The sequence below is a fragment of the Emydura macquarii genome, unplaced genomic scaffold (assembly GCF_026122565.2).
Source record: "Emydura macquarii macquarii isolate MOO-44397 ecotype Brisbane River unplaced genomic scaffold, CSIRO-AGI_Emac_v2 contig_1230, whole genome shotgun sequence".
NCBI classification, from domain to species: Eukaryota; Metazoa; Chordata; order Testudines; family Chelidae; genus Emydura; species Emydura macquarii.
The window spans coordinates 13953846-13975851 of record NW_027131367.1 but is presented as its reverse complement, the minus strand read 5'-3'; the positions used below and the strand labels follow the sequence as shown (position 1 = coordinate 13975851).

General features: G+C 50.8%; 1 protein-coding gene across 1 annotated transcript in view; it reads left to right on the top strand.

The window, feature by feature from the left end:
• Positions 1-3269: 3269 nt before the first annotated feature.
• The window catches only part of EVPL (envoplakin), a 28398-nt gene continuing 9661 nt past the window's right edge, over positions 3270-22006 (top strand). Inside the window, exons 1-15 of the mRNA XM_067547589.1 lie at positions 3270-3369; positions 3758-3912; positions 5444-5567; positions 6601-6726; positions 7911-7949; positions 8810-8971; positions 9389-9496; positions 11511-11606; positions 13475-13600; positions 15040-15186; positions 15902-16056; positions 18228-18325; positions 19175-19356; positions 19932-20110; positions 20944-21082. Coding sequence (XP_067403690.1) covers positions 3292-3369; positions 3758-3912; positions 5444-5567; positions 6601-6726; positions 7911-7949; positions 8810-8971; positions 9389-9496; positions 11511-11606; positions 13475-13600; positions 15040-15186; positions 15902-16056; positions 18228-18325; positions 19175-19356; positions 19932-20110; positions 20944-21082 — 1914 coding nt within the window. The 5' untranslated portion in view covers positions 3270-3291. The remainder of the gene's footprint in view (positions 3370-3757; positions 3913-5443; positions 5568-6600; positions 6727-7910; positions 7950-8809; positions 8972-9388; positions 9497-11510; positions 11607-13474; positions 13601-15039; positions 15187-15901; positions 16057-18227; positions 18326-19174; positions 19357-19931; positions 20111-20943; positions 21083-22006) is intronic.

Below are 22006 nucleotides of genomic sequence, written 5' to 3'. Positions count from 1 at the left end.
CAAGTCTGTGTTCCTCCAGCTGAGCAGGGCTGAAGATCAGGTGACTTCCTACCTATCACCTGATTCCTGGCTTCAAAACCCATCAACTGCAGAAGCCATTTAGACCTGGCACAGGCCAGGCTGAGCCCAGTCCCCTTAAAGCCCCATGGCTTTGGCACATTACAGTGAAGGCTGTACAAAGCCCTCTCCACGTATACTGTAGGGAACGGTTATGCTATATTTGGAGGCGAGGGGGTGATTGGATTAGATGAAAGGCTGGGTCTCACTAATTTCCATTATTCTGGCTTGGTGACCTCCCAAAGAGAGATGGCTTTCGAATTTCTCCTCTCCTGTTTTCCTGAACGTGCACAAGGAGATGATACCCCAGGAACCCAGAGAATAAAATGTCCCAGGGGTTTGGGCAGCTCTGAAGCCAGTTTGGAAGGGAATGCAGCCCTCACAGTCCATGAGCAAATTAGTTTTCATTGGAAGCTGTAAACCTCAGCTCCAGATAGGAACTTCTCCCTAGTTTGGGGTAGGGAGTGGCATTCAGGATGTGGTGTTGGCCTGGCCCATTGTATACAGAAAGAGATCGGTGCAAATTCTGGATCCAAATCCAGACTCTCCCAAAGCTCAAGGCTGATCAGCTGTGGGAGCTTAGTCCAGGCCCATCTCATGGCCTGTGATTCAGAAGGACAACGGTGACTTTTCCCTGCTCAGATCAGCTGGCTCAGAAATGCAAAAGCAGAACTCAGAAAAAGTGAATCCATTCACTGCACTGTCTCGACATGCAGCGAGGCAGTGACTCATGGTCCCCTCCCTGAGCAGAGAGCAATGGCAGGAATCCTGGGTGGTGCACAAGTGTTTGCTTGGCGCTCCTCCTCATTCCAGAGACTGGGAGCTGCCAGGGGGTGTCAGTGAAGAGTGAGAATCTTGTGTAATTGATTGAAAAATGAAAAAACTGGCTGGTGCATGCACTCACTAAGGAGGGAACAAGCTCCTGGCTGATTGCTCCGTTAAAGTCCCCCTGAGACCTTCCCCATCTAACAGGGTGCACAATGACCGTTCAGAAGACAAGCTCAGGGCTGCCCCTTGCACAACTTATTCCAGGGTTCTGCAGTTTATCCCACGAGTCTCGCTACCACAGATGCGCTGTGCACGATATTCTCTGCGTGCATGTGTATCTTGTGGTGGTGAGAGCCACGTGATAAAGTGCATTTCCCACAGGGGCAGCGAGACTGATCTACACCGAGGATGACAACACTTTACATCTTCCGAGAGCTTTGCACACACTAGTCCTCACAAGCCCCCTGTGAGCCAGCTCCGTCGCATTTTCCCCATCTTACAGAAAGGGAAACCGAGGCACGGAAGTGCCATGACTCTTGCCCAAAGCCACTGAGGGAATCAGGAGCTGCTGATTCTCAGGCCGATGCTGAAAACTGTGGCCTGTGCCCCGGATGAAGCAAACAGATTGAGTCAGAAATGAGAAAGCTGGTGTGAATTGACAATGAGGTAGGCAGGCGGCACTGCACACAGCTGGAGCACTTTACTGAAGGAGTGCAGCCCCTCCCAGGCTGCTTTCTTGTTCTGATTATTCCTGTCTTCATTGAGTTATAGTTTCTGGGCGTGTCTGAGCATACAACTGAGCGTGTGACTGGTTGTGTGAGTGCACATCTCTGTCACTCTGTGCCCATGTGTAGGTGTCTAACGCATGTTAGTGCATGTGCTTCTCAGGCAGAGCCACATACGAGCACATCTCTGACTTCCGCAATGTGTGTTTCCGTGTGTGTGGGTGGAGGGGTGCATGCACGACTCAAGCCTGAGTGAATCTATGTAGCTGTAAGTACGTTTCTATTCTGTACTGTATCACCTTTGGACCAACTGCAGCCCTGGTGTAAGCAGGTACAACTCCCATGAAAGTTCTTGGTTCAGATTCATGGGGGCGGTATATTACACGCTGAGTGTCAGTTACTCAGTAAACAGATGTAACTAGCCAAGAAATGTAACCTGTAGGGGGCCGATCTTTCACCTCTGCTACTTGTGGTAGCACACAAGGCTTTATGCAGATGGTACCATCCAGGCCTTAAGAAGCAGCCCCCTAATTTGATTTGAACAGTCCTCTTAGCTGGTTTTCCAATGACACCAACCGTTGCATTTATTCAGACGACCGTTATATTCATTTTCAGTGCCCACGGAGCGCCAGATCACAGCTGGTTCTGGTATTTGAGGCCTGTTTTCTGACCAGTCAGCTGACACATGATTGACATCACCATTTACATCACTGCTGAATTTGGCCCCATATGTGTACAATAGGTACATAAGTGCTTGGGTTTGTACTCCTGCTCCATGAATCTTGTATGGCTCTCTGCAAGCACACATCCGCCTATACACCGGACAGCTCTCTGCCTGACACGGCACCATCTCTGCCCTGGAGGTGCAACAGGTGTTCAGCTAGGGCAGAAACGATCAGAAGCAGCAACGCGTTCGGTAACTGTGGATGTGGATGATTGCAGGGCTGGGCGGGGCAAGCATTTATTGGCTTGCCGAGGGCGGCGGTAGCATGCTAAGCCGCTGTATAATGCAAGTACAACAATGCCCGAATGCATTCCCAGTGTTTTCACCTTAAATGTCATGGACTAGGGAACGTGAAGGTAATAAATGGAAAGCTGATGGCAGTGCGGCCCGCTCACCTGAAGGAAGTTCCCAGCAAGGAGGCCCGGCAGGGAGGTTTGGTTATAGACACAATGGACCAGGTTCACCGCTGGTGACTCCAGTTATACACCAGTGGAACTGCACTGACAACAACTGGGTCCCCTCGGCTGGAGTGCTGCAATGGGGAATGGCCAACATAGATCCCAAAAGTGGCGTTAGCACAGCTGGTGATGTGAAATGTGCAGGAGATTGCACCTTCCCTAGCAAGAATCCAGGGCAATGGCAGGGACTTTGCTCATCAACAGAGCAATATTATGGCATCGTTCACTTTCCAATGCCAAGAGCCTGAATCTCCCTGCACCAAGAGCTGCTGTAAAACGCACCAGCAGCCCTTCATGCACAAAAAGCGTTCAACTGCTGTATCGAAAGAGACAGCGGAGGAGGAAAATGGAAGAGAAGATGTCTGAGCAATGTTGAACTAAACCTGGGATTACATGGACCGCTCTCTTGCCACCTCATAGACCGGAGTTTCCTGGAGCCTGATGAACCAACATTAAAACGGCTCCAGGTAGTGAGAGAGACCCGCCTCTGTGTGGTGGTTTGCTTTTATCCACCAGATTGTTTCTATTTCCCCTCAGGTCCTCGACCAATGAGCTGGCCATGCTCATCTCTCGCATGCAGAAGAACGCCGACCAGGTGGAGAAGGACATTCTGGAAACACAATCTAAGCTCAAGGAGGTAAATGGTGGACAAAGAGAAGGGGGTGGCAATGCGGGCATGAGACAAAGGTGCTGGTGGGGGGAGTAAGGACCGTCGGCATGTGGCCATGTATAGGGAGCCAGCGAGATGCCAGGAAATGCAGCACCAATGACAATTGTGCAGGTGCTTGCATTGTGCATCAGCCGTAGCATCTAGGCAGTGGCTTCTGGATGACTTGAGCCTGGATCACATACAGATGAGAGGGGACCTAGGTGACAAGGTAGACTAACTAGGTGAGCCTGTGAGAACCAGGCATTCGGAGAGATTACATCTCTCTCAATGCTCTGGCCGAGATCTCTGGATTGCAAACTAACCCTGCTCTCGGGCGTGTGGGGGGCGCTTTCTGCCTGTGCTCTTTGGCCGACAGGACATAAGTAACTACCAGCAGAACAAGGCTTTCGAGTTCCGGCAGGAGAACGCGAAAACCCTGAAGGATGCCGAGCTCCTGCTGAAGGATCTCTTCCTGGACGTGGACAAAGCAAAGAGGCTGAAGCATCCTCAAGCCATCGAAATAGAAAAAGAGTGAGTGCAGAATGGGTGGCTCACGCTGCTCTCCTCCGGGCTGGGTACACGGCTGGGACGAATGAGGGTCTGAAGTGTTCTTAACTGAGTGACGCAGTGGGCTGAGCAGGAGTCCGGTTCTAATTCTAGCTCCGACAATTATTAAGATTTATTATTTGTGTTGCGGTAGCACCTGGGTGCTCCAGTCATCAACCAGGGCCCCACTGTGCTAGGCGCTGTACAAACTCAGAACCAAAAGATGGTCCCTGCCTCAAAGCACTTATGTGACTCTCTCTGTGGCTCTGGACACTTACGCTGCCTCAGTTTCCCCATTGGTAAACTGGGAATAATCCCTCCTGCAGAGGGGTGTTGCAAGGACTGAACAGTAAATGTTTATAAAGGCCTCCGAACGTGGAAAGCTCTGTATAAGCACTAAACATTGCTGCTGTCTCATGCACCACCTAAAGGTTCTCGTTCTTGCCCTCCACTCCCTCATGCAATAGGTTTTGATTAAACGTTGGAACAAAACATACAATATCCTGGGCACATTTTCAGAAAGTGCAGCCTGAGATCCACACCCACGTTATGTGTGCAGGGTCCACAGGGACATAGGTATTTAGACATTCCAATCCCCCTGTGTCTGCTCAAATGGGCCATGTGCACACACCACTGCTGTGGTAACTGCATGTGCAAGTGTGAGTGTATGTGAACAAATAGCATCTAAAAGAGAACATTTCGGACCTTCCAGTATCCAGGCATATGGCAAACCAACTTTAGAGACAAGCAGTCACTACCTGGCGTATCATATTGTGCTAGTATTAATACCTAATAGCATTGTTCATTCATCGATTTCAAAGCACTTTGCACAGGATCATTATCCCCATTTTACAGAGGGGAGGCACAGGGAAGCAAAGTGACTTGCCAAAGGTTACCCTGCAAAGTCAATGGCAGAGCCAGGAATAGAAACTAGATCTCCTGAGTCCCAGTCCAGTGCTCTGGCCGCTAAGTCACCCTGCTTCCCAAAAAAACTGTACAGGCAGTGGGAGGGCAGTTTCCCTGCTGCAGCACAGAGTGGAGCACTGGAAGAGAGCACAACGGGCTAAAGCTATATAGTATAGCACCAGAACAGCTCAAAGTGCTGAGTAATCATTTTGTATTGCTTGCCTCTGTCTGTCACACTCTCCTGCTCTGTAGAATGAAAAATACTCCGTATATTTCAGAGTGATTTAATTTCTTTCTTGGGAGGGATGAAAATGCCCTTACTGAGCTCAGTGCAGGCATAAATGCCTGTGCTCTACTCCCATGCTCCCCCTCAGGCTTAGCTCAGGAGAGAAACCCCCTAGCCAGAGAACATCTTGGCATGTGTCATGCCCCACAAGGGTGGTTGGTGGGGGGTCAAGAAGGGAAAGCAGGGCATGCTGGGTTCTCAGGATGAAATCCTGGCTCCACTAAATGCTCTTTGACTTCATTGGGGCCAGGATTTTGCCCTGCGTTCTGGTCTAGTCACCACGGAGAACTGGCAATGAGATGTGCGTGTCTTTCCTCCTTGCAGTATCAAGCAGCTCCATGACCGCGTGACACGCCAATGTGCCGAGTATCGAGATCTCTATGAAAAATTTGACACTCCCGAAGGGGGCTCCAAGGTGGACTGGGCCAAAATTCTAGACCAAAAGCAGGTAAAAGCAGCAGGTCCAGCATTCTGGGACAGAAGCGTGCTCTGAGAACCGCAGACACTGGTGCCAGCACTCCTGCCTCAGCAAGCAAAACAAGGCCGTGAACTTGTCTGAGATTCTGTGCACATAGACTGCTCCGTCTGATTAACCACAGCTCTCACGTACGGCTCCCTCCGGGAGTGGGGAATGGTACCGGCGGCTTTTTATCTAACGTCCCACGTGCTGGGAGATCCTGTTCTGTTCTGAGCGTTGACTGGTGATTTACCGTGCTGAGCCCGTTAGTGGTCTGAGCAGACTGCCTCTGTCACCATCACGTGCCTGGTGCCCTCCGTGCACATGATGCCCTTTGTTGTATTGCAGGGTCTGGGCGTGCGTAGCAGCCACACGAGTTAACTTAGACTAATTTGTAAGTGTCCTAGTAGCACATAGCACCCCCCTTTCATCCTCCTCAAGTCCGGTTTGCAGGGTGAAGTACAGCCATAATTAGTTCAGGTTCACAGCCCAGAAGAACCAGTTCCAGTCTCACTCGGTATGTCTACACTGCAATTAGACACCGGCCGCTGGCTCATGTCAGTTGCCTCGCGCTAAGGGGCTGTTTAACTGCGGTTGTAGACATGGGGGCTCGGGCTACAGCCGGAGCTCTGGGACCCTCCCTCCTCGCAGGGTCCTCGGGCCTGGTTTCCATTAAACATCCCCTTAGCCCAAGCCTCACGAGCCAGAGTCAGCTGGCACCGGCTAGCTGTGGCTTTTTAACTGTGCTGTAGCCAGACCCACTGTTGGGTATTGGGGCACGAATATCCTCTCTTTGCCCTCCATGCATTTGGCCAAATCGCAGCCGAAAGGACTAAAAGTGACCCAATCTGCTTAGAAATGGGCCGTATGTTCTCTTCTCATTTGAAGGGAGGAGTAAGGGTATTGGAGGGTACTGAACCGTTTGCACTAGCCTCTTGTCAGTAGGACAGGAGGGCGGGAGGTGTTCTATCCCCTAGAGAATCACACAATATTGGCGCTCACCACATGGCTCCTTTGTGTGCAGAAGCAAGTCAGCATGGGTCAGTATGGCCCCACCGTGCCAGAGCTGGAGAAGCAAATAGCAGAGCACAACATCCTCCAGAAGGAGATAGAAGCCTACGGCCTCCAGCTCAAGAACCTGCACACCCCGGTAAGGCACCGCTCCATCCCTCTCCTACCCCGTCTGTGTGATCTCCACTCATGACCCTGTGAACCTTACGCTCAGCCCCGGTGGGAATCGCAGGGATCCAGTCTCCATTGCCGCCTCCATTCTGTACAGCGCTAGCCCTGCTTTATTCTTGCGTTCCAAGACGGCATCACGGCCGCACACAGGGCTATTGATCATGTCTGTGTTGCACGAAATAATACATAGCCCGACTACTCGCCCAAAGCCCTTTTGGGCCCAGCGCAAAACCCAGGGTGGATTCTTTGGGGCCAGCCTCATCCTAAATCCTCGCCGGGAACCTGGAGTGGGTCTCACTAAAATATCGCTCCAGAATATTCTTCCTGTCGAGTGGCCACCCTGTGTTCAGGGTTGAATGTCACAAGGAGGAGAGCTTTGCTTGACCGTCAGAAGTTCAAGTCTCTCTCTGGCCAATCTGTTGGCCTCTGTTGTCTCTTGTGAGCACTATGATGTACTGTGGGCTGGCATGAATAGGCACCCCTGGTCAAGAGATAACAAAGTTGCATTACCAGTGGTTCTTATGGAAGCAATGGGTCCTGGTAACTGTGTGGGATCACATGTCACACTGGGGAGGTAACCAGTGTTCTTGCATTTCGTGAGAAAGGGGTGGGTCTATTGTTTTGATCGCAGGCCCAGAGTTGCAAGCCAGAAATGCCCGTCTGCCAATCCTACCTCTGCCACTGACTCACTGCATGACTTCGGGCAAATCACTTAGTGGTTCCATGCCTCCGCTTCCCCATGAGTAAAGTACAAATAACAGCAGCCTGCTGAGATGAGGTTTAATTAAGGTCTATGAAGTGCAATAGAAGTGCTGATCGTTAGCGTCTGCTAACTGGTAGCCAAACATTGAAGGGAATTGACCCAGACAGTGGGATGATCCATTTAACATCTGGGTCTGCGGTCTTTGCCCTGAACAACAGATAACACGGCCGAGACTAAGACTGGAACTGCTCTGCCAGGAAAGCTAGAAGGATGCTTCCATTTGGTGGGAGCAGCACGAAAGCTGCCCCAGCTGGAAGCAGTCTGTGTGCTCCACACAAGGACAGTTCTTGAGCAGTCTGTGAAAGCAGGGGCGAGTGTTTATCAAAGCTGTATGTTTCCTGACTGCACTGTTTTCCCTCTTCCTTTGGCGGGGCTGGATAACACCGCAGAATGCAGCAGATTTAAAGAGCCAGTACAAGGACTTGCTGGTAAGAGTCTTGCTCAGTGAGACGTGCCTTTCAGGATGTGTTGCTTTGTGTCTGTGTTAGGGGACTAGGCTTGGACTGGGTCTCTGGATATTCCAAATGGCGGGTGGATCAGTGCAGTGTTGGTGACGCATTTCCCGAGGGCAGGGAGAGAACGCAGCAGAGCCTGGTGGCAGAAGTCGCTTTATGTGTGGCTTTCTAACACCACAGGGCCTGATTTTTCCCCTTCTCCCTGGGATAAATCAAGAGGCGCTTCATTGGATTCAAAGGCATTACGCCAGCGTGCGTGAGAGGAGTATCACACCCATTGTCTTCTGTTTGTGACCCCACAATTTGTTGCTCTGGAGATGATTTAAATTGCCACAAGCAGGGGATTGTGAGTAGGGTTTGGGAATCTGGGGAACCAGACCCCCAGATCCAAACACCCCTAAACTTTGAGGTGTTCAAAATCCAGATCCAAATTTTGCGGTTTAAGCCTGTCTCTCGTTAGGAGTCCAGATGGGAAACAAGCAGCTGGGGGAGAGGAATGTGCAAGAACCAAGATCTCGCTTCCATGCTACTGTCCTCCATAGTTAAAACCAAGCAAGGACAAATCGGGCAAATATCCCCCACGGCGGGAACATTTCTCAGCCTCCCCTGAGGCTTCAGCCCATGCTTCAGATTCTGGTTTGACAGAAACGTCCGATTTGACAAGAATGAGGGAGGAGGCAATGAAAATTACATCAGACAAGAGCCGGTGGTGGCAGGTGTTTTAAAAGGCCTCTGGGGATCTGCTAACAGATGAACAACACCCATGGGGGGGAAGGGCTGGACACTTCTCAGGCCACGCTCTGAAGTCTTCTTTCTTTGATGTGATTGGGCAGAAAGCCTCTGTCTGGCGAGGGCAGAGCCTGGGCAGTCTGTACAACCACCTGCAAGGCTGCACCAAGCAGCTGGGTTACCTCACTGACCAGCAGAACAAAATCCTGAAGCAGGACTGGAGCGACCAGATGGCTGACCCGCGGGGCATGCGCCGGGAGTACGAGGTGAGCGCTCTGCAGACCTCTCTGTGGAAGGGAGACGGGGGGTCTCTGTCGGGTAGCAGAGCCAGAATGTGGCAAAATCTTCATTTCCGGTTGGGGGAGGGCACTCGCTCTCGCTGATCTCTCCCTTCCCAGTACAGCTAGTCTGCTAATTAGTCACTTACCTTAAAGCAGCACCAAGTCACAGGGAACCTGGGAATGCAAACGTGCGTAGGACAAACACGCACATGCTTCGTCTCGGCCCAGCGTGTGGCTACCTCCGGCCCCCCCGTCGGCATTTACACAGCACTTGTGCTTCTCTTTCCCCTGTGTGCTTGGGCTGTCACGTGAGCTAAGGGACCGCTATTTCGCAGCCTGGCTACCTTTTCTCTGCCACGCTGACTCGGGCAGTGTGACTGTGACCCTTGGCTTCTCCTGCAGGACTTCAAGTCTAATGAGCTGCTTACCCAGGAGGAATATGTCAATCAGCTGGAGGATGATGGGGACAGGATGATTGAATTGAAGCACCCAGCTGTGGAGCCGATACAGGTAGGGGACCCAGGTTGGATCCTGCTTTCCTTCCCCCACCCTGCCATGCTAAGCTGGCCTCCAGGACACTGGCTCCAGTGTCATGCAACCAGGAGGGGGATGAACAGGTTTTGGGGAGAGAGTCCCTTTGCTCCGGGATGCACTGACGGAAGAGCTGTTTTTGCAGAGTTTGTCTCCCTGCCCCAGACACGGGTCTGTGTGCACAGCTTCTGCTGTGTAGAGGCTAGCCACTAGGCTGAGCGAGCCTGAATCCAGCCAGCACAGCTGCAGCCAGGGCAGTACACGCCCAGCAAGGAGGCTGGGTACATGCTCGGCTCACTAGCCTGCTCTAACGCTCACACTATGCTGCCTTCGCTGCTATTGCTACCCGTGCTAGCTGGATTCAGGCTCGCTCAGGGAGTCTTGTCCGTGCACAGACCCGAGATCAGATTGCTGTTTACTGAAGCCCTCTCATGTGAGCACTTGACGATGGGAACTAGCCTGTGTGCAAAATAAGTGTAACTTACACCAGCTTCTCAGCTGGTGGGGACCATATTTGCCCCTGGGAAAAGTAGGCTCAGCCTCCATTGTTTTCAGTGGGAGTTTCCCTTGCTTACACAAGGGTCTGAATTTGATCCGTAGCGAGTACTAAGTTGATTTAACTTGCATTGAAGTCAAAGAGAAGCTGCGCCTGCTTACATCAAGGCTGATTTTAGCCCTAGTAGCATTCAGGATGGTTCAACATAAGTTACATCGTGTGAGGAGCTGTTTTATCATCCAGCCCTTCTATCTGTCACTCTACCTGCTACACACCCTCTGTCTGTCTTCCCGGCACATCATGTACATCCGTATTGCACGCCCACTGAATAGCAAGTCAGTGCAAGTCACCCTTCTGTGCCACTTCCACACGCATGCGCTCTCTGACCAGCTCACACCCGCTGTGTCAATTGCACCACCACTGCTGCATTGAGCCCCAACATTCTCATGGCTGCGTTGGGCTCTGCATTTTCCAATATGCTGAACGATCAGATGCAGCAGAAAGTCAATCTGTAGAAAAGGTTACACCGGGGAAAGTCAGCCTTCAGTCCTGAATGCTGCCTCAGCAGCTGCTCCCTCCCAGGGCAGGGAACAGGCTAGTTGCACAAGTATGGTGTGGTCTGTGGGGCCGGTTTTAATTCACATCGAGCAGGTTTTTCCTGTGGCCATACGACTGAGAACACAGTCCTGGCCCACTCTGGAAGGCTGTCTTTCTAAAAGCTGGATCTGCCGCAGTCTAAGGGTTGAGTTTTCCTGCGTAAGAGAGAGAATCCGTAAAAATAAGTCCATCTTGAAAAGATGAATAAGGCCTTATTTTATATGGTGTGGACACCAGGGGACTGGATGTGGGCTTCAGCCTCCCCCATCTGAACCCAACCAAGGCCACAGGAGAAGAGGAAGTCCTCTCCCTGCGAATCAGGGAAACAAGAGTTTGCTAGACTAGTTGAAGTGGGGTCACAAGGTCCTCTTGACCTCTCACCCTTCCTTTAGAGCTGCCGTGTTCCTTCCTCCATGTGTATCATTCATCAGCCGCATCACAGTATCTCCTCCAGGGATGAGAGCATTGACAGCCTCTTCCAGACCCAGGGGAATCTGAGAGCAATGCAGCCAGTCCTGAGAGAAGCAATGCACTAGAGATGATGCTCATTTTAAGGGCCATCTTTTTCACAGATGATTTCAACACTGCAGATACGTTTATGCACCTGCATTTAAATATGGATGCCAATCTGCATCCACGAGAGTGGAGTCGGAGTTGAGGCCCTTTTAGAAACGGGTGTAAAATTGTAAGTGCTGAGAGGTGGTGGATGTTTGCTCTCTCTTGCAGGCTCATGCTCTGACTTTGAATGTTTTTTCCCTGCTGTCTCTCTTAATTCTCAGCAGCAGTTGCTACCTGCTGCTGTGATCTCTGGGACTCGAGGAGATGCAGAGAGGAAACTCAAGGGTTGGGGGGATTAAGACTAGAAGGACACAAGTGAGAACTGCCTCTGTCCCACTGCAGGCTCACCAGGAAGCCTTGAAGAATGAGTGGCAGAATTTCCTGAACCTATGCATCTGCCAGGAGAGTCAGCTGAAGAGCGTGGAGAGCTACAAAAAGGTAAAGTGGGTCCAGCAGAGGGAAGGAGGTCACAATGCCTTACCACGGGGAATTTGTTTGCAAGGGTGGGTGTAAAATTTGTCATTTGGTCGGGATCTACCCATGGGGTAAGCAGGCTCAGCCCCCATTGGCCTAGGACGTGACGTCATGCTGTGAGCGTCTTCTGGATGATGGGGAAGTCTGGGGAGAACCTTGCTTGCATCTGGTCTGGGTCAGGGTTCGACATCCCACTGGAATACGCTGCTGGGGACATGCAGAGCTGTGAGCCACTGTGTTCCCTCTCCGTCTCAGCAAGAGAGAGCTTTGCTGGCGATCGAACTGTGTGTCAGCTCCCTGCCACACCAGTCTTGATTAAAGTGTCGCCTGGTGTATTCCAATGGGATGCTTTCGGCCGCAATTTTACAATGTAAATGTTCTCTTCCTGCAACCTTTGATAAAAATGAATAGCCCATTGAATTTGGCCACACCTGGTTTGAGGTGTTAGCCTCTTTCCTTTGTCAGGCGAAAACCAGTTTCTCAGCTCCCCCTGACATAACTGGTTTAAACACCTTTTAGTCGCAGACTTTAAAGCAAAATATCAGGGACATCCATAAACCCACATGCAACATTGTCACATACGTTTCATAATAATATTGTTTAACCGCTCACTTCACACGGCATAGATTGATGTCAAATCCGCTTTTGATTCAGTCGTCACGTCAGCACTTTGGCTGCATGGAAAGGAGCTGGCTTTCCGATGTTCTGGTAAATCTGGTGCACCATCTTCACACCATCATAGCTGCAAGGATGCACCTTGATTCATGGCTTTCGCCGTGCTTCTACACAACCTCAGGTGTGTGGCAGGGATGCAGTCTGGCCCCCGCACTATTCTGTCGAGCTACCCCTGGAATATTAGGACTTGCCGCTCCGCATGTCGGAATCAAGGTTGGAGCGAGACTCTGACGACAACGCTGCGCTACTTGTGAAGAAGTCAGAGAATTTCAGCCCCACCCTCCAAGGTCTCCAAGAGGCCAGCCTCACTACAGGGTTGAACATCTCGTGGAAGAAGAGCAAGGTCCAGAACCTCGGAATAGGTTCTCAGAGCGCCCAGTGCAGGTGGAACCGAGCACCACAGAGAACGTTGATGAATTCATCTACCTAGGCTGCAGGTAGTCTTCAGACAGCGCAGCAAATCTGACGTTCCTCAATTCATTGGTCTCGCTGCCTCCTGCATGAAGTCCGTGTCTCGCGCACGGACACAAAAAGGGCTTTCCACTGAGACAAAGTTCAGAGTCTATCAAACCTGTGTGCTACCTGTACACAGAAACCTGGACCCTCTTACAAGCAGACTTGGAGTAGCTAGCGGTATTCCATATGCGCTGTCAGCGCCAAATCCTGAGCATAAAATGGTTTGAAAATTCATCATCTCACAAAGATCTGGCCTTCCTTCCTTCAGTCCCTCGCTGTATTCAAAAGCGGCATTACAGGCTCTCCAGCCATGTCGCCAGGACGGACAAAAACACCACCACTTTGAAACTCTCCATTGATGTGTGAAGGGGCTCTCGCCCTGCCCCTACATGGCACTGCCCATGGGGTCTCCCCGGGATTGAACTAGATCTGGGAACGTCACGACATGGTGCCTGCTGCAATGCCACCAACCAGGGTCACTCTGGCTGGTTTAACAGCCCTTGGTAGACATGCGTGTTCGATGAGGATGCTGAGGTCAGCAGATCAGGGTTATTTGGCTGTAGTGATTAGAGTCAAAGGAGTCATGGGTTAGGCTGAGCTGTGAGGATCGACAGTAGGATTTAGTTCATGAGTACAGAGATGGCGATGCCCAGCCTTCGTGGTCCCCAGCATCTTCTGACTCCTTTGGCTTGTGTCTTCAGTTCCAGGACGATGCTGACGCTGTGAGCCAGTCCCTGAAGAAGTTGAACTCCGACCTGGATACAAAATACAGCAAGTTCAACAAAGACAGTCCAGGGGTGGTGTCTGATTTACTACGTCAGCTGGAGGTGAGGACTGCTGGGGAGGGATTTGGGGGTGCTAATAAGGCCCAGCGGTGTCTTGTGTCTCAGGCACAGAGTGGGCATGGTGGGAAACGGTCCCTGCAGAGGTGCTGGTGGTGGTGTTACAGTAGATAGTTTGTAGAGAGACTCCCCATCAGAAGACGGGGAAAAGGGTGAAGGCGCCTTTAGAAGACTCTGTGCATTGAAGAGGTGACACTGCTCAGTCAGATAAGAGGGAGGAAGATGGGCAAGTTTCTGACTGATGGGCTGCTGTCAGCATGGGGTAGAAGCCCTCCTAACTAGAGCTGATCAGGAACTTTTTGACGCTACTTTTTTTTTTTTCATCAGAAAATGCCAATTTGTCAAAACCAAAACTTTTCATGAAAACGGATCAGTTAAGATGAAACTTTCTTTGGCAAGGTTTCTCAGGCCCAGGTTGGAATTTCTGGTCAAAAGCAGAGAGAGAGAGCACAAAACCCCCTGAAAAGCCAGTGATCAGGGCACTCACCTGGGTGGTGGGGGGAGACAGGTTCAAGTCCTGAAGTTCAGTGCAAGGACTTGAACTTGGGACTCCCACATCCGCAGTGAGTGCCCTGCCTGCCGGGCTATTTAGGGGTCACTTTCTCACTCGAGTACATTTCCAAAGGTCTCAGATTTGTTCCGATGCAGCATGAAAACAAATTCTGAAACCTCACAAGTTTTTGTAAAATGGAATTCTTCTTTTCTGGCCAGCCCGACCCATAAGCCCCTGGTACATGACAGGGCAAAATGTATGTGAGAAGAGAACAGGAGAGGTAGAAAGTTTGAAAACCAGAGGATGAGAGAGAAGAATGGAGGAAAATAAAAAGGTGGAGGGGGGACGGCGAGAGGAGAAAAGGGACAAATTATTAATCATAATATCTTTACATGTGTAGAGAGCCTGTTACCCCACACCAGCCAGCCCTCTTCGCAGAGTGTGCACACAGACATAGCTCATGCTGTTGAAATGCAGCTGTTTCTAGGGTAGAATGTGGCAGCCATTTTGCACCAGCTTTTAGAGGAGTCATTTCTTCAGCTGAATCCACAAAGGGAGACTTCAGGAGGCAGAATAGAATTGCCCACGTTGGAATTTGGCCAGGTCACCCTTGTAGGCATAGAATTGGCCTGAGCTGCAGGAGAGCAGGGGAAAGGGTAGAGGAGAAAAACATGAAGGGAGCAGAGGAGAAATAGGTTAGCGAGTCAGTGGAAGCTCCTGTCATGCTGCTGAATTTGTTCTGCTACAGCTCTCTCCCCACAGGCATTCTGCTCTGTCCCCCACCCCACCCCACAGGTCTGAATGAATAGTCCCAATGTACCCACCACCTCTCGGTCCCAAACATGAGACTCTTGCTGCCACGCAGTCTCGAGGCTGCATTGCTCACCCACGCGCCCCCTGGCAGGAATCTCTCCATCTTCCCTTTGTTTAGAATGAGGAGAAGGCCGTGAAACAAGCCGAGAAAAGCATCGCTGAGCTGAAGAGGAGGAGCCCGGAGATCAGCCCCCTGAAACTGCGCAGAACCTGTCCCTCCCAGCCGCTTATCCTGGACACCCTCTGTGACTGGACCGCGGGGGACGTAAGGGAACGTCGTTACTGTTGGGAGAGCAATGGGACCCGATCCCTCTTTGGAATGTAGTCCCGGGGTTGTCTGCTTTTGAATTTCCAATGTGCCCCTCACGGCAGCACCTGGGCACTGGGAACCATTCCCCTTAGTTTGTCTTCATTGGTGAAAATTGCCTGTAGTTTAAATCCAAACATACTCATTGTCCCAGGCCCATTAAACCACTGAGAAATGCCTGTTGACAACACTGGCAACTTTTGTCTTCATCCAGGCTTGTGCCCTGGGTCGGCTTCATTTGCGGCTCCCCTTCTTAGCTCCAGGGCTGATGATGATCCTTTTTTTGAGTGTTGCGATCCTGTTCAGGGGGTCCTGAGCCAATTGCGAACCTAAAACAGCCTCCTACCTGATGGGAAACATAGGCCCACATGCTGAGGCATTTCCAGTGAGGAGCGTATATCTCAAGCCCCCGGTGTCTGCTCTGCCATAGACGTGTATATGCTGATTTATGTCTTCACACCAACTAGCCACGCTGGTCTCCCAGGGATAATGTTGGGCTGCTGAGTTTCCTAGATGAGATCGGAGCATTGAGGACAGTCGGACCACAAATCTCTGACAAATGCAAAGAGTTTGGTCTTGTTCGGAGACTTCTGAAAGTTAAATAGGAGCCCTGAAAATGCAGGTGCTGAGGAGTCAGAGCTGGGGAATCGAGTCCTTTCTCTGTTCCTCCCAGGTGCAGCTCAGCCGAGGTGAGAAGTACACTCTGAAAGACAACAGCAACCAAGAGAACTGGGTGGTGCAGAGCAGTACTGGGGAGACAAAGACAGCTCCTGCTGCTTGCTTCTTCATACCTCCTCCAGACCCGGAGGCCATCAGCAGAGTTAACAGGTGAGTGCGCAGTGGGAATATGAACCAGAGAGAGGTTTGCATACACCCTCACTCCAGTCTTCACATGTGTTCATTTAGGCGTTTACTTTACTATGCTTCAGCAAAGATATAAAAAAGAATCTCTAGGTCACCCACTTTTTCTCCCTGCCAATGCAGGATTGTTCCCCATTATACATTATTCTAGTGCTTTGTCCAGTTTTAAATGCCCCCAAGTAATGGAGTTTCTATCGCTTCTTTTGGGGGAGATATTCCACAGTCCACAAACCTCACTGTAAGAAGTTTTTCATGACATTCAGCCTACATTTCTCTGTCTCATGTCCTGTCTAAACATACAAGCTGCACCGATTTCACTAAATCTGTTTAGAAACTGATTTAGTTAAATCCTCTCTGCTCCCTTGTGTGGGCTTTTCTAAATCAGTTTGAGTGCCTTATATTGCTTTAGCTTAAGTTGATTCCTTACCCACTTAAAGTAAGCCGATATGAAGCTAAGTCAACACTCTTAAGTCAGTTTAAGAGTGTCCACTTAAGGGGAGTGCACTTATTTAACTAACTCAGCTGCTGAACAGACTGAATTAAATCAATGCAACTTTTGAAAATGGTACCCACCGCCTTTATTTCATTCCTCCCAATTACCTTCCAGTAGTATCCCCTTAAATAATTCCTGTCCCTCCTTGGTGCTGGTGAATTTCACATGCAGTGAAAAATGTTTGATTTTAAAATTTGCAAAATACTGCCTTGCGTAACGCCACACGACTGCCCTGGAAGATGTATTTCCCCTGTTGAATCACCTCTAGCAACTTGTTTTACTGATATCTTCGGGCAGAGGCGATGCATAACTGTTGCTAGTGGGGGGCCACAATTTAAAGGTTCTAGGGGGGCATGCATCCCTCTGGATCTACCAGAGGTTTTCAAACTGTGGGCCAAGCCCGCGCAGCAATGCCCTCATCTGACAGAGCGAGGAGGGGGCCAGCTGTGCTGTGCGTAACCCTTGTCTGTCTGTCTGCCGCACATGCTGCTCAGGAAGGAGGCACAGCACGGATGGACAGAGGCCTTAGGGGTAGGCCCCATGTGCCCAGCTCTGTAGGCCTGGCTGTCCGCACTGAGATGGCCCCAAACTGGAACTGTGCTGTGTGGTGTCAGGAGCTGCTTCCCCGCCCTCCCGTTACCCAGCCCACGTGGGGACTCGGAACCGGCGCTGTGAGTAAGAAACGGATGGGGATGCACAGCTAGGGCCGGGTTCTGCAGTGCACGGGTGATCAGAAGGCTGCCTTCTCTCCCGTGGCACTCGGCAGCGACGCCAGCCAGCTGGAGCCAACCTCACGCGGCGGGGCACCACCTCCCCCCGACTGTTGGTTGCTGTGGAAGAGAGATCGCCCCCTGCGCTCCAAAGGGGTTGCCTCACTGCCATTGACTCCACGAGGGAGACACGCCACTGCTCTGCCCTGTCACATGAGCATTTCAGGGAGCAGGGCCCAATGGAAGGCAGAAATCTGGGGGGTCATGTGACCCCGTGTGCACCCCCCACGCATCCTCTGCCTTCAGAGACATTTGCTACCCTTCTATCCCGAGGCCTGTAAACCAGCCGTTTGTTTGCATTGCATTCCAGCACACTTCACAGCTTTTACTTCCCCTGCATAGGAATAGGCAGGAGAACGTGTCGTGGGGGCCTCTCACGAGGCAATCGGCGTAGTCATCACCGTGCTGAAGGATTCTCCTGTTCGATGCCGTCTACACAAGGCGATGGATGACTGTGTTTAGTTTATTAACATGCTGTTTTGTAGCAACAGGAATTAGTCCAGGGCCTTCCTTGCAAATTGCTCTATGTAAAGTCACTTTTCAGCAGTCCCTCTTTTTCGCTTTGGGTGGGACTCCCATTCCCAGTTTCACCTGAAGTCACAGCATTCTTGCAAATCAGGATTCTGCCATTTCCAGATGTCAGGAGAGTAACTGTGTCAGCACTGGGAGCAGTTAGACTTCCAGTTAAACCTGCTTGAAGGTAATTAAGCGACGCCTTCCCTGGAGCAGGTAACTGCAATGTGTCAGGTGAGGCTTCTGTCCCTGGCTTAGCAACTCCCAGACAGGTGTCCAAGCATGCTTTATGCAGGTTAGTTTCTATTCCTGTTAACTCCTGTGCTGGGAGTGATGCTGGCTTCCCTTCTTTCCGCTTGTAGGCTGGAAGGTGACTTGAACACAGTCAAGCAGAAGAGAGCGACAGTTCAGAGCTCCCTGAAAAGCAGCCAGAAGGAGCCAGTTAAGCCCATCCAGCAGGGTAGGTCAGGTTATGAACCGCTCTCTAGTTTAACATTACAAAGCTACCCCTCAAAGCGAGATGACTGGTTTCATTTCATTTTACTTTACTGAAACTTGCTGAGTGGACAAGATACAGTCAGTGAGTGCTGTAGGCTCAGTTTTTAAACGTGAGTGTCTCAGCAGGATGCCCACCTCCTACACGTGGGCACTCATGGGCATGCAGAAGCACCAGTCCCCGTTTGCATGCAGGTGCAGTTGGGTCTAGTGCTTAGAGGAGAGGACTGCATCCCTGAGTCCTGTCCTGGGACCAGTGCTATTCAACATCTTCATAAATGATCTGGAAAAAGGGGTAACTCCTTGCCACAGGGTGTTGTGAAGGCCAAGACTATAACAGATAGGTCCATCAGTGGCTATTAGCCAGGCTAGGTGGGGATTGCTGTTTGCCAGAAGCTGGGAATGGCCGATGGGATGGATCACTTGATGATGACCTGTTCTGTTCATTCCCTCTGAAGCACCTGGCATTGGCCACTGTCAGAAGACAGGATACTGGGCTAGCTGGACCATTGGTCTGACCCAGTATGATCGTTCTTATGCCACTGACCCATGGCAAGCCACTTTGCCTCTGTGCTCCACACAAGGAGACATCTCCTAACCTGTGTCCAACCCCACATTATGGATTAAATACAGCCCGCCTTGCCCAGCAGATGTTTACAAGCGGATGTTTACAGGGGGTGTCTCAGTAGAAGGGCTAGCTGAGAGCCAAGCCGCAGGGCCTGTGTATCAGAGCTGTAGGGAGAAAGGTTAAGATAACCGAGAACAGGATGGCAGAGGGGAAACTGCACTGACTCAACGTCAATTGTCATTCCAGCGCCTATCAGAAGTCCCACTGTTGTCCCAGATGACCCGCAAGCTGACCAGCTCCTCACTAAGCTGAATAAGATTGATGGGGACTTGGTCCAGGTGGAGAAGGAGATTTTTAGCCGGGTGAGGTCTCCAGTAAGCCACAGTGCCCCGACAGAGGACCTTCAGAAAAGGATGAAGGACCAGGAGGTGAGGATTGAGGAGCACAGAGAATTGGCTGTCCGTGGTAACCAGCTCCGATAGTTGGAGCAGAATTGAGCTGACCCAGAAACCATGTAGGCGTGAGCAGCCACCGCTCCAAAGAGGAAAGGAGAGAGCTTTGCTGCTGCTGCAGAGACATCCGCTGGCTCCAGCGCTCAGAAAAGAGGAGATTGCGGCAGGGGAAAATCCAGGCACTTCCACTGCTGAACCAGTGGTGTTCCCTGTGCCTTAGGAATGGTCCTTGTGGGAGGGGATTTGAGAAGACAAATGTGCTCCTGGCATAACCCCTGAGTTTCTCTCCCCTCTTTGGGCTAAGATCTGGTTCAGTGTCAATTCAGTGCCAATTACGTCTTCTGCTGGGGTCTCTGTCCCGCCCTTGCAGGGGGATGGACTCACACTGTTGGTTTTCTCCCATCTCTGGCTATGATCCATTCTGGGTTGTGGATACGTGTTCCCAACCTGGCTCGGCCAAGGCCTCCCAGCAGATCCCCCCTGTATCGTGTCATCTTAACTCTGAGCTTCTGTGTGTTCAGTGACTCTGGTAATTTCTGTTGATGTGTTAGGGAACAACAAAGAGACTTCAGGGCATTGGGGCAGATAAGGAAGCGGTACAGAAGGAGTGTGAAGCCTTCCTGTCTAAGAAATCCACTGGCGCCTCCACCTCTCAGCTCCCCGTGGCTCTGAACAACGTCAAGAACAAGTACAATGACGTCAAGATGCTGTCTAGCCTGTACGATGAGAAGTAAGTGGAGACAGTAGCCCCAGACTGGTAAGAGTTTAGCTGTATGAAACTGCTGAGCAAAGTCCTACAAAGTTCCACTCGCAAATGTTTTCGTATTTTGTCCTGGGCAATTTAGGAGGAACCTCAGATTTCACTCTTCTGTACAAATAAATAAAGGGTCTTTTTTTTTTTTTTTAAATCAAAATCAGGTGAAATGATGCACTTTGAGTTTGGAAATTTTTTTTAAACTCAGGTGGGCTCATTTTCACTGGAAAAGAGGCCTGTTTCCACAGGGAAAATTCACAAAATAGGATGAAATTTTCTGCACAATGGGACCATTTTTAAGTTTCTAACAAAATACAAACCTGCCAATCTTTGTATTGTTGCTTTAGCGGCCCCAGATGAGATGAAGAACACACTGTGCTAAGCACTGTACTGCACTGATAACAATCAGGAGACAGATTTCTGGCAAACTGGGATTGCAGCCCAGTGTGAATATGTGCAGGGGTTCAGGCGATGTTTCCATTTTGTAAAAACACAGCAAGGTGACTCAGGTGCTGTGGCTTGAAATTTCTCCTAGAACAGCCCAAAGGGCAGACAGACTCACCTGGCCTGACCTCTTCTCGGGCTCATTATTCTGTTCTTTAAGGCAGCTCTCAGGAGCCAAGCGGGGTGGGGTGTCAAAGACGGGTGCGTTTTCAAGGCCAACTTCTTAATGGTCTGCATTGTGCAGTGCGAGTGAGTCCCCTGCAGTTAGTACTTGGAAGCCTGATTCCAGGGCAGACACTGAGAGGGGAGAGGAGTGATGTGTGTCCTCTGGAGCTAGTCATGTTCCACCATCTCTGTCTCCTCAGATCCAAGGCATCCCTGAACCTGGAGAATCAGATAGAGAACATGGCCGAGATCATTAGCAGCTTTGAGTCCAAGCTGGCTCAGGACAGCACCATCCCAGCCTCTCCCAACGCCCTGCAGGATCGTGCCAATGAGCTGCAGGTGAGGGAGCCTTTGGCTTCTAATAGCAAGGAGAACAGGCACAGCGAGGGATGGGATCCTCTAACGGGGGCTGAGTTTACCCCCTTGTTAGTGAACATAAGAGAACTGGATGGTCGTGTCTCTCATAGTGGGCACTGACTCATTCATCTAGACCAGCATTTCTCAACCTTTTTCAGGCTAGCAACCTCTCCTCTGAAGTCGAAAATTTTCACAAAACTCCTGAGATTTCCGTAGATGTAAGAGTAGAAAAGCAGATCAATGCGAGCAGTGCTAGGCCTGTGTAATTGATGTGTGTGTCTGGCAGAGGAGACTGACGTTGAAAGGTCAGGGCATGCGGGGAGTGGGGGCACAAGGTTTTCTGCGCTCTAGATCAGTGTTTCTCAATTAAATTTGGCCACGCAACCCTTTTTAACTTCTGCAGGGCCATGCGATACCCTCCGCTGAAAAATCCGGGACATCTTCCCCTTTTCGGCGGCGCAGTATTGGCTGTTTTCGGCGGCGCTGTCAGCTGTTCGGTGGCAGGTGCTGTCAGCTGTTCGGCGGCGCTATCGGCTGTTCGGCGGCACGCACTGTCAGCTGTTTTCGGCGGCGTGATTTCAGCAGCTTTCGGTGGCGCGGTTTCAATTTTTTGCGGAACCCTGAAATTCATCTCGCGGAACCCCAGGGTTCCACGGAACACCAACTGAGAAACACTGCTCTAGATTGTAATAACATTTTCAATACCTCGCAACCCTCCTGATGGCCTTTCGGGACCCCACACCCACACTCCAGCGGGGAAGGGAGAAACACTGCTCTAAAAGAGCTTCCCTGGTGTCTGCAGACTAAATCACTTGCACCAGTTCAGAAGCTGTTTATTGGTAGGTTGATAAAATGATACATCTGTCCCAGTCTCTATAAGAACCAACTCCCACCCCAGACATCTAA